The sequence below is a fragment of the Dipodomys merriami genome, unplaced genomic scaffold, assembly GCF_024711535.1.
Source record: "Dipodomys merriami isolate MVZ:Mamm:240054 unplaced genomic scaffold, mDipMer1.0.p SCAF_5, whole genome shotgun sequence".
NCBI classification, from domain to species: Eukaryota; Metazoa; Chordata; class Mammalia; order Rodentia; family Heteromyidae; genus Dipodomys; species Dipodomys merriami.
This window is the reverse complement of record NW_027206068.1, coordinates 12726069-12738791: the sequence shown is the minus strand read 5'-3', so window position 1 is coordinate 12738791 and position 12723 is coordinate 12726069. Positions and strand designations below refer to the sequence as shown.

Genomic DNA, 12723 nt, shown 5'->3' with positions numbered 1-12723 from the left:
GCTTGCTTTCTTATCTTCTCATGTCTTATTCTGTAAGTCCTCTTCCCTGTTTTCATGCCACTGCTTGTCTACCAAGACAGTAACATTTATCCTGTGGAATGTCCACATTCTGGATTTGGCTAGTTGTTTCTTTACAGCATCATTTAATTTGGCTTTCCAACTCAAAATAGATTGAAGCAGAATCTAGTCAAACCTCTTTTTCAAACAAGAATATTTTGTCTGGATGTTATGTTTCCCACCCCAACAAATCAGGAGTCACATAATGTCTGGTTGTTCTACTGTCTATAATCCGAAGATTAATCAGTGGATTCAAAGCCTAAGCCTTTCATTATCATGAGAATTTGGAGCTGTAAGTGCAAAATTATCACTGTCTACAGTAAGCTTTGGCACAAGAGATGGCCAGCATACCCAGTGTAAAGATAAAAAATATACAAACCCTTCTCCAGAGGGAAATAATGCTTACCCAAATCTTCAAGTAAAGGAAACACTAATTAGCCCATCATACCCCTAAGAAACCTTTAGTAAGTTTGTTTCTGCTGCTCTATGTCAATTAATCAAATAGTCACAGCTTGAAAGTTGTTCCAAACTTCTATTTCTGCTTACATCCCCCTTCATCTCCCCACTTTGCACCTACCCCCCACCCCCACCCCGCAACCCCAGGTGCTGGTCCTGGAGCTTGAATTCAGGGACTGGGCACTGTCCCTGAGCTTTTATTTTACTCAAGGGTAATGCTCTACTACTTGAGCCACAGCTCCACTTCCTGGTTTGTTTGTTTTTTTGGTGCTTAATTGGAGGTTAGAGTCTTATGTTTCTGCCTGATTTGGCTTCAAAACTTGATCCTCAGATCTCAGCCTCCATAGTAGCTAGGATTACAAACATAAGCCACCAGCGCCTGGCTTCTGCTTACTTAATCATGTGTGTCATGTTTGCCCATTTGAAAATGAAGATGTCACCAACATGACAATACCTCAAAAGATTATGGGGTTAGGTGAGGCCGCGCACATTTGAAATCTCAGAGCTAAGAAGGCAAAGGCAGGAGGCTATTGAGTTCAAGGCCAGGCTGGGATACTTATTGAGATGATGTGAGCCAGTGCCAGTGACTCATGCCTGTAATTCTAGCTACTCAGGAGACAGAGGTCTGAAGATAGTGGCTTGCAGCTGGCCTAGGCGGGAAAGTTAGACTCTTATTCCAAGTAATCACAGAAAAAGTAGAGCTTTGACTCAAATGGTAAAGCGGTGGCCTTGAGCAAAAGAGGCTCAGGGGACAGTACTCAGGCCCAATATTCAACTGTCACAACTGGCCAAAAAAAAAAAAAAAAACTATCAGAAGGGGAAAAAGTATGAAAATTAAGAAAACTAGATTAGCTGGATTTTACCAAGAAAGAGGGGAAATGAAAGAAACAACTGAAGAGTTTTGTTGTTGGGTTTTTGTTTGGTTTTTGGTTTTTTTGGTGTGCTAGTCCTAGGGCTTAGACTCAGGGGCTGGGCACTGGCCCTGAACCGTTGTGTTCAGGACTAGTGCTCCACCACTTGAGCCACAGCTCCACTTCTGGCTTTTCTTTTTTTTTTCCAAGTTAAACATGTTAAATTTATTCTAAGGTATTTGCCATAAGAATGTGAATGTATTCACACACAAAAAAAGACATATAAGAATATTCAGGGCTGGGAAGGTGGCTCAGTGGTAGAGTGCTTGCCTTGCATGCATGAGGCCCTGGGTTTGATTCCTCAGCACCACATAAGCAGAAAAAGCCAGAAGCGGCACTGTGATTTAAGAGGTAGGGCACTAGCTTTGAGCTGAAGAGCTGAGGGACAGCACCCAGGTCCACAATTCAGGCTCCAAAAAAAATGCATCTGGATGGCTGGATGGATGCTACGTGATGGCTAAATTCTGTAACTAAAGTGAGTAATTTATGTAAACCAGACCCTATTGTAAAATACCTTAAGAATCCTCCTCATAGTTTTGGTATTGTGCAAGGGGAACGTCCTTCTGGCTTTTCTAATAGTTACTTGGAAATAAGAAGTCTCACAGACATTCCTGCTGGGGTTAGCTTTGACCTGCAATCCTCAGATCTCAGCCTCCTGAGGAGTAGCTAGGTTTACAGGCATGAGCCATTAGCATCTGGCTTAAAGAGATTATGAGTGATTCTTGCCACTAGTCTTTGGCAGATACACTAACATTCTAACCATTTACTAACCTAAAAATTGGCTGCTAATATTTCACCATTTCATAAAAGTTACATTATATTAAGATATAATTCCTTAACAAAATTACCATATTAAATCAAATCTAAAGTCCTATATAATATGGTCAGATGCCAGTGGCTCATGCCTGTATCCCTAGCTACTCAGGAGGCTGAGATTTGAAGATCACTGTTCAGCCTAAGGAAAGTCTGGGACTCTGATCTCCAATTAACTACCAAAAAAAGCCAGAAGTAGAGCTGTGGTTCAAATGGTAGAGCACTAGCTTTCAGAAAAAGAGCTAAGGGACAGTGCCCAGACCTTGAGTTCAAGCTCCAGGCCTAGCACTTCCCCTCCCCCCAATAAAATCCTATATAATGGGGCTGGGAAGGTGGCTCAGTGGTAGAGTGCTTGCCTTGCATGCCTGAGGCCCTGGGTTCGATTCCTCAGCACCACATAAGCAGAAAAAGCTGGAAGTGGTGCTGTGGCTCAAGTGGTAGAGCACTAGCCTTGAGCTGAAGAGCTGAGGGACAGTGCCCAGGCCCAGAGTTCAGGCACCATGACTGGCAAAAAAAAAAAAAAAAAAAAAAAAAAATCATATATAATATGGTTCATCTTAAAATAAGGGAATCAAGTAGTAATCTTTATAACAAACAACTGATCTGGGATCTCATTTCCCAAGCTACTGAATTAACTAAACAAATATTAACTTAAAATATGGGGACATATCGAGTTTAAATATTAACTTAAAATATGGGGACATATCGAGTTTCAGTCACTATTTTCATCAACAAAGTATATTATGACACTATATGAAAAATATTTAGCATATACTAAAAAATTAACTTTCTCTCAAAAATAAAATGCAATAATACTATTAATAAGATAGCTTTATATAAACTATTCTTAGCCACAAATGGTTTTTGCGTGCTTGTGTGTGTGTGCATGGTGCACACATACGCATGCATGCCGGTACCAGGGCTTCAACTCAGGGTGTTGGGATCTCTTGCAGCTTGTTTCTCTCACAGCTAGAGATCTACTACCTGAACCACACCTCCAGTCCAGTATTATTACTAGCTATTTGCAGATCAGATGCCAGCCTCCTAAGAAGCCAGGGTTACAGGTGTAAGCCAGCAGTGACCATGGGACACACATGATTTGATACAAATGTGTGGGCAGGGATGGGAAGGGGAACTGGGGAAAGCAAAGGGGGAGTAAGTCATTACTTATGAAATGGTAACCTTTTTATATAACCCCTTAATAACAATAAAATTATCTTTTTTTAAAAATCCAGACAAATCCTTCTCAACTATCAAAGAAATCTTTTAATCGAGTTTGCAGTTTGATGAGGGCTCTGGCTTAGCAGCTCATCAAATGTCACTTTAGAAGACTAATCTGAAACAAAAAACTAGTGATGTTTACAAAAACAAAGGCCCAGGAGTTTTCTAGTACCACTTCTCCAAGGTAGGTTTAAGACCCTTCAGCTTTCATGGTCTGGAAGAGATTACAGTCATTTTCCCTGATCTCTTCAACTACTGGTGTCCCAGATTCTGACCATGACATCATTATTATGCTTGGAAAATTGCTGACATGAACTATTCAATTGTGCTACTTAGTTTGCATTTATTCACAATCTCTACAGGCCACCATCTGAGCAAAAAGAAGCAGAACAACATTTTAGAATAAAATATAAGTAGCTGGTTATTTATTTTTTTAAAAACTAGCCAGCCAGGCACTGATGGCTCACAAATGTAATTCTAGCTATTCAGAAGGCTTTGCAGTTCAAAGCCAGCCTAGACAAGAAAGTCAATGAGACTTATCTACAATTAACCAGAAAAAAAGCCAGTAACAGAGCTCTGATAGAGAAGCAGCCTACAGCCAAAAATAGCTAGGGTACAGCGCCAAGCCCTAAGTTTAAGCCCCAGCATAAAAATAAAAATACTTGCCAAAGAGAATTTCATATTTAAATATAATTGGTACACTCACTAGAAAAATTCAAATCCAACAAGATCCTGTCTGGATTAGACTGAAAAAGACAATTCAGCAATTCAAGACACTATGTCAACTTAAGAAAGTAAAAAGACTATTTCAACTTAAAATTCAAAGAAGTGTGTGTGTGTGTGTGTGTGTGTGTGTGTGTGTGTGTGTGTGTGTGTGTGTGTCTATATGAGAGAAGGATTTTGTGTTGTAACTCTAACAGTTGGGAGAAAACGTTGGATAAACTATTAGCAATAGGGTCAAGTGATTAGATCTTAACTTTAAATATACAAATTCTTAATTCTTACCTCCCACTGTAAGTGTGGTGGGATATTTCGGATCTGAAGTTTCCGAATCCTGTAGAAAAAATTTTAAAAATTTTTTAAGAAACAAGACATCCCAAACAAAACACATCAGTAGCCACCCCCAGCCCATCCACCCCCCTCCCCCATGGAAGTTAGGAGCTATTAAAATACTAATCTTATTATTAACTACAAATGCAAATACACACACATATACATATGTGTGTCTGTCTGTCTGTCTCCCAAATGTAGCTCCAGGAAAAAAGTTAATCACGAGTTGCAGAATGCTACCATTTGGAAAGCTGGCATTATTGGATTGTTGTGACATATTTTAAAAGCCATGATAACTGGTGCATATTTGAAGGGGGGGGGGATTTCATCAGATGACTATATTAAAAGTTCAAACTCTCTTTCCTCAAATTAAAGTCTCCTAACACACAAAGACTCCGTCCAGATGTTTTTTACTCTGAGATCACAGCCAAGAAACAGAGGAATTCAGAGAATGCAGAACTGGGGTGGGGGAGGGGGAGAGGAATCACACATTTATTTATTTTCACTATCCCTTTACTAAAATTCAACACTTTCTTGAATTATGACTGTTGGCATCAAGTCACACAGAATTATAGCACTTGAAATTTTTATGTGAATATAAATCAGATATTTTCATGCCACACTAAGTTGTTGCCGATATTTAAATATCAACACTCATTGCTGTTAAGTTTAGATGTATTGCTAAAACTTGTTACTTCTGCTAAGAAGCACATATTTCTCTAAGTTTTTAATTTGCTAGCTGCATTTTGGTATGACTTGTTCTGTTGATAAGCTTATGTACTTCATGCACTTAAAAATATCCTAGGGGGTTTGTTGGTTTGAGACTACCACAAGAATTCACAGTACGTGCGCATACATACACACACACATACACACAAAAATACCATGAAGATTCTTCACCTCAGTTAAAATGCTCACATATATACATGTGGATTTGTTAAGGGAATGAAATAACTCACTGAGTATGTGAGATTATACTACAGATACCACAGGCCAAACAATCCCTTAGAAGGGGAAGGAAATTTAGAGTCAACTATTAAAAACAACAATGCCAATAGAACACCTAAATATTAGTAGGGAGGCCAATGCAGGGGATCTCAAGTTCAAAACTAGGTAAAGCAAGGCAGACATTAATAACAATAACTTATCAATACCAACTTAGCAATTGACTTTGACATCTCAAGTGAAATAATTAGATTTCTTAACTTAAAAATTACAACTGTAGGGACTGGGAGGGTGGCTCAGTCAGTGGTAGAGTGTTTGCCTTGCATGCATGAGGCCCTGGGTTCGATTCCCCAGCACCACATAAACAAAAAGAGAAAAAAAAAACGCCGGAAGTGGCGCTGTGGCTCAAGTGGTAGAGCACTAGCTTTGAGCTGAAGAGCTGAGAGACAGCGCCCAGGCCCAGAGTACAGGCCCCACGACCAGATCCAAAAAAAAAAAAAATTTACAACTGTAAGCCAAGTGCCAGTAGCTCATGCCTGTAATCCTAACTATTCAGGAAGCTGAGATCTAAGGATCATAGTTCAAAGTCAGCCCAGGCAGACAAGTCCATGAGACTCTTACCTCCAATAAACCACCACAAAACCAGAAGTGGTGCTGTGACTCAAGTGGTAGAGCACTCATCTTGAGCTGAAGGGTTCAGGGACAACACCCAGGCCCAGAGTTCAATTCCCATGACTGACCACCACCCCCCCCAAAAAAAAAAATTACAACTGTTGTGAACTTTTTTGAAGTTAACCCAGAGAAACATAGTCTAGGTTCCCAGTCTGGACCATGGCTCCATCCTGCTTTCTAAAACCAAGAGAATAATGGCACTGTTCTCATAAACCAAAACTGTTTGCAATCAAAATGGAACAGGAAAGACAGATTCTGTGTGTGTGTGTGCGTGCATGCACGCACGTGTGCACATGTGTGTATTACTAGGATTCAAACTGAGTGCAGATCAAGCTTCTATCTTGCTAGGAATGTGTCATTTAAATCAGCTCTATGACACAGTGAAACAAAGCAAATCATCAAGAGATAAGTATATCCAAAAAGTGGTAAGAAGAGCCTTGATTTGGGGGGAAAAAATTTTCCAACCACCCACCACCTAGTTAGAATTTGCAGATGAGATAGTAGTTTGGGAAGCTTCTAAAAATAATTTATGCTCATAATCATTAATGAAGTAAAACACAGAGATTTCCGAGCTGCTGTATATGGCTTCAGCTAACATAAGTTACTAACACTGTAAATATTTACCCCGAGCAACTAATGAGGTAAGAAGTTTTGCTATACATATGCAAATATAAATCTATTTTAATCATGCATATGATACCATGAGAACTGGCAACACAGTACTAAAAAATGAGGTATCCACCACAACTGGGCTCATTTGGGCAAGTACATATATACTATCAAAAGAATTTTCCCTCCAGGAAAGTTAGAATGAACTTGTGACTTTAAATGAGCATCATTATTCCACAATACTGTGAATTTCCGGAAATTATGTAATCACTTAATCACAATCAAAAAAAAAAAAAAAAAAAAAAGAACCTCGGGGAAGGGAGGGAGGGAGGGGATGGTAGGGGGAAAACAATGGAGGGGGTAACAATGTTCAAGAGGAAGTGTACTCATTACCTCACTCATGTAACTGTAACCCTCTGTATAGTATCTTTACAATAAAAAAATTAAAAAAAAAGAATTTTCCCAAAGTCCCATGTAAATGTACATTAAAAAGTTCCAGTCCACTGGCAGATGATTAATCACAAAAAAAAAATCCACTACTGAGGCGTCCAAGAAATTCTTTAAATAGGATCATATCTTTTGTACATTAAAAGCAATCCAAAGATTGGCTATAATCCTAGCTCCTTAGAAGGCAGAAAGAAGTAGGATTTTGGTATAAAGCTGGCCCCAGACAAAAAAGCATAAAGGGCTGAGAGGCATGGTTCAAGTGGGACAGGACCTGCCTAGTAAGAGTAGGGCCCAGAGTTCAAACCCCAGCACCACAGAAAAGAAAAAAAAAATCCAGGAGTGGGAAGGTGGCTCAGTGGTAGAGTACTTGCCTCACATGCATGAGGCCCTGGGTTCGATTCCTCAACACCACATAAGCAGAAAAAGCCAGAAGTGCCACTGCGGCTGAAATGGTAGAGCACTAGCCTTGAGCTGAATTGCTGAAGGACAGTGCCCAGGGCCAGAGTTCAGGCCCCATGACAGACCAAAAATAAAAATAAAAATCCATTAACTGTGTTTCCTATAAAATGTACATTCAACCTTCACTTATTGGAATTGGCCCCAAAATAATTATTTCCTTTAAATAAATGACTCATTTCTATTATTTCATTTTAGACAAACAGAATTATTTCTATATAGCTAGTATTTTGACATTTCTATACAGCTAGTGTTTTTCCTACTACTCTTACCTTTCTACTTCTGGTTCCTAACTCTACTCCAAAAGGCTCCACAAGGAAAGAAATCAACCCAAAGACATAAAATATACTCAGGCAGCCAAAAACGCAACTTCTGCTAAAGCAGAGAAGGCAAGAAACTTAGAACCAAACACAATTAAACACAGTCAAAGAAGCTACAACTAAACATGATCAACTTGCCACTTCTTTTACCATCTTCCACCTGACCTTTTTTGGATTAAGGTTATAAATACTTGAGTCAAGAAAGTAAACATTGTTTCTAATACACTATTAAATCCTGAAAGTTCAAGTCAACAATTAAGTTTCTTACTTCCTCCAGCAACATACATAGTAATAAATAGGATGTATATATTTCATAACAAAAAACCTATTTACAAAAACTCACCAGGTGCTTGTGGTTCAAGCCCATAATTCTAGCTATTCATCTCTGAAGATAGCAGTTCAAAGCCAGCCCAAGCAGACAAATCTTGGAGACTCTTATCTCCAATTAACCAGTAAAAAGCTCAAAGTGAGCTCTGGCTCAAGTGGTAGAGTGCCACCAACAGCCTTAAGCAAAAAAGCCAATTGAGCTTTGTTGGTAGGAGGTATTGAGTTACTTAGAACCTTCCATCAAACAACCCCATTTCCCCTTACCTTATTTCTGTTGTCCTTTTTTTCTATCAACACATACACATCAAGTGGGAATCCCTGCTTTCACACTTAATCAGCAAAAGACACTGAGGCTCCAATTGTGATCTAATGCTGCTAACATGAGTTAAAAACAAGAAGAGAAAAACTAAGTCTCATGGGCAACTTGTTCCCTTTACCTTATTTTACTATGCAAAGGGATGGGGCCCAGGTCACATCTGGACAGGTTGTTTTTAAATATAAAGACAAACCATGCAGACTGAGAGCAATATAGTGTGTCCTCTCCCACCCACTTCTTAGTAGCACTTTGTCCTGGCTACAAAATGTTATTCCAGCTGTGCAATCTATACCCAAAGAGGAATTTGCTCAGCCTCGCTAAATCTAATACTGTCACATTGTGATTATCCCTATTCATTCATTTATTCCCTTCACGTGTTATACAGTTAGGAATTATAGCTCAATTTTTGAAGTCCAGTAATCCAAGTAGATAAAAGGTGGGAGAAATGACTAATATCACATTCTCATCCATGTCACCAAGAATAACTTTGCCTTAGTGCTAAGTTGGGAGTGTCTTATCAAATTCTCAACAAAAGATGTCACTTAAGTATTTTTCTTTCTTTTTTTTTTTTTTTTTTTTTTTGGTCCAGTCGTGGGGCTTGAACTCTGGGCCTGGGCGCTGTCCCTCAGCTCTTCAGCTCAAGGCTAGCACTCTACCACTTGAGCCACAGCGCCACTTCCAGCTTTTTTCTTTTTGCTTATGTGGTGCTGAGGAATCAAACCCAGGGCCTCAGGCATGCAAGGCAAGCGCTCTACCACTGAGCCACCTTCCCAGCCCAAGTATTTTTCTTCCTTCTACTATTTCCTTATGCTCAAGGCTTAGCTTTATATTTGTAGATGAGGGAGAAAATTGGAAAAAAAAAAAATAAGAGGCAAAAGGGATTTGTTAGCTAGGAACCAATAGTCTACACCTTTAATTAGCTACTTACAGGAGGATGAGATAGGGAGGAACATGGTTCAAGGCCAGACCAGGTAGAAAAGTTCCTAAGACCCTCTTCCTAGTTCATAGCTGGGCACTGTGGCCTGTGCTCATCATGGTAAACTACTTGAGAGGCTGAAATTAGGTCACAGTTTCAGACCAGCCTGGGCAGAAGAGTCAGAGACTATGTCAATGGAGGGGGCATTCCTGCAATGATGAGAAGCCTAAAGTAAGTTGTTCTTGGCCCAGCAGTGTGCCCAAGAAACCCTATCCTAAAAGTAATCAGTGAAAAACAGAGCTGGAGATGGGGCTCAATTCAAGAGCACTTTACATAGCAAGTAGGAGGTCCTAAAATCAAACCCTAGTACTACAAAAAAAAAAAAAAAAAAAAGGAGGGGGAGGGGGAGAGATTTGCAAAATACACTATAATGTTTACAATAAAATCTTATGCATGTTATAAATATAAGTTAATAAGGACATATCTTTACATGACTCATTGAAAGCAGAGCACAAATAGAACATCAAGCGCCTCATTATACAATGTGTTCTTCCACAGAATCTCTAAGCAAGAAAAGAAAGTGTGTATGTACACACATACATACACACATGTACTCACACAAAAATAAGGGGGAGAAATACAACATTAAATAATGATGACAATAAGCTCTGGCTAGTAGAATCATGAGCAATTTTCAACTTCTTTTAGCTTTATGTTTAAAAAATAAACTCTACTAATTATGAAAAATTATGGGTGCCAGTGGCTCATCCTTTAGCTACTCAAGAAGCTGATATCTGAAGATCATGATTCAAAGTCAGCCCAGGAAGGAAAGTCCATGAGACCGTTAGCTCCAATTAACCACCAGAAAACCAAAAAGAAAAAAAAAAAAAAAAAAAAAACAGAAGTAGAGCTGTGACTCAAAGTGGTAGAGCTTTAGCCTTGAGCAAAAGAGCTCAGGGACAGCACTCAGGTCCTGAGTTCAAGCCCCATGACCAACAACAACAACAAAAAAAAGCCAGAAGTGGAGCTAAGGCTCAAGCAGTTGAGCTCCAGCCTTGAGCACAGAAAGCTAAGTGACAGCACTCAGTACCTTAGTTCAAGCCCCAACACAGACATAGAACAACTTACAGGGTACAGTGGTACATACCTATAAATCTCAGCACATGTAGGTGAACACCAGAGAAAATTACTATTTAAATAAAAGCATCAGGAAGTGGCTCTGTAGCTCAAGTGGTAGAGCGCTAGCCTTGAGCTGAACAGCTGAGGGACAGCGCCCAGACCCAGAGTTCAAGCCCCATGACCAACAAAAAATAAAATAAAAAAGCATCAGCAATTATATGAGTCTAAAATGTAGCTTTCCAAAGTCTAACACTGAACTGCACATCATTATTGAAAAGTAGGATGCTAAGCCTCAAGTAAATGAAAGACTTGACTACAAAAATTGTGATTGGTCGGTTGGTTGTTTGGGCATTCCTGGGTCTTGAATCCAGGACCTTAGAAAGCTAGTCTTCTACCTCTCAACTACACACTCACCTCTTGACAGAAAATGTTTGAAGCCAGGTGCCAGTAATCCTAGCTACTCAGGAGGGCAAGACTTGAGGATCATGGCTTGAAGGCAGCTGAGGCAGTAAAGTCTTTTGAGACTCTTTGATTGACCACCAAAAACACCACAAGTTGAGAGAGAAAGCTAAGAGACAGTGCTCAGGCCCTGACACACACACACACACACACACACACACACACACACACACACACACACACACACACACACACACACACACACACACACACACACACACACACACACACACACACACACACACACACACACACACACACACACACACACACACACACACACACACACACACACACACACACACACACGTAATAGGCTCTGAATTCAAGTCCTAGTACCAGCATACACACACACTCTCTCTCTGTCTCTCTCTCTGTCTCTCTGTCTCTCTGTCTCTCTGTCTCTCTGTCTCTCTCTCTTCAAATTAATCATTCCTCGCTGGGCACTGGTAGCTCCAGCTTTGAGAGAGAAAGCTAAGAGACAGTGCTCAGGCCCTGACACACACACGCACCCCCTTAACCACACTTCAAACAGGCCCTCACACACACACACACGCACCCCCTTAACCACACTTCAAACAGGCCCTCACACACACACACACGCACCCCCTTAACCACACTTCAAACAGGCCCTGACACACACACACACACACACACACACACACACACACACACACTTAACCACACTTCAAATTAATCATTCCTCACTGGGCACTGGCCCGCACCTATAATCCCAGCTACTCAGGAAGCTGAGATCTAAAAATCAAGATTCAAAGTCAGCCCACACAGGGAGTATGGGAGACAACTCCAAACACAGAAAACCAGAGTGGCTCAAAGTGGTAGAGCACTAGCCTTGAGCAAAAAAAGCTCAGAGATAGTGTCTACTTCAAGCTCAGTGACCAACCAAAATCATCATCATCATCATCATCATCATCAATCATTCCTGTACATTTTATAGACAAAACTAACTTGTAAGCACTATTTTTTCCCAACAATACTCAAACAAGAGTTACAGTGGGTCTCCCCTCGGTAGGCCAAGCTGGCTTCAGAGTCACCACCTTCTTTCCTCAGTCTCCCAGGGGTGGATCACAGGCCTAGGCCACCATGTCTAGCCAAAACTCAACCTGATTTTAAGTGATTTTCAAAGATGTCCATATTCAACTGAGTACTTGAAATACAATCGGTCCAAATGAATTGCTCTGTAAGTATAAACATCACAGTAGGTTTTGAAGACAAGGTACCAAAAACTGCATTATCTCAATAATTTATTATGCTGTTTTCAAGTAAAATGATTAATATTTTAGATATACTGAGTTTTATAAAATATGAAAATTGATTTTATTTTCTTTTCTTTTCGTTAGTCGTGGGGCTTGGGCATTGTCCCTGTGCTTTTCAGCTCAAGGATAGCTAGCACTCTACCACTTGAGCCACAGTGCCACTTCCAGTTTTCTCATGGATAATTGGTGATGAGAGTCTCACAAACTTTCCTGCCTGGGCTGGCTTTGAACCGTGATCCTCAGATCTCAGCCTCCTGAGTAGCTAGGATTACAGGCGTGAGCCACCACCACCCATCAATCTTCTTTTTTGTTGTTGTTGTTGGTCATGGGGCTTGAACTCTGGGCCTGGGCG

General features: G+C 40.3%; 1 protein-coding gene across 1 annotated transcript in view; it reads right to left on the bottom strand.

The window, feature by feature from the left end:
- The window catches only part of Igf2bp3 (insulin like growth factor 2 mRNA binding protein 3), a 117210-nt gene that overhangs the window by 71206 nt on the left and 33281 nt on the right, over positions 1-12723 (bottom strand). Inside the window, exon 3 of the mRNA XM_069996092.1 lies at positions 4464-4512. Within this exon, the coding sequence (XP_069852193.1) occupies positions 4464-4512 (49 nt within the window). The remainder of the gene's footprint in view (positions 1-4463; positions 4513-12723) is intronic.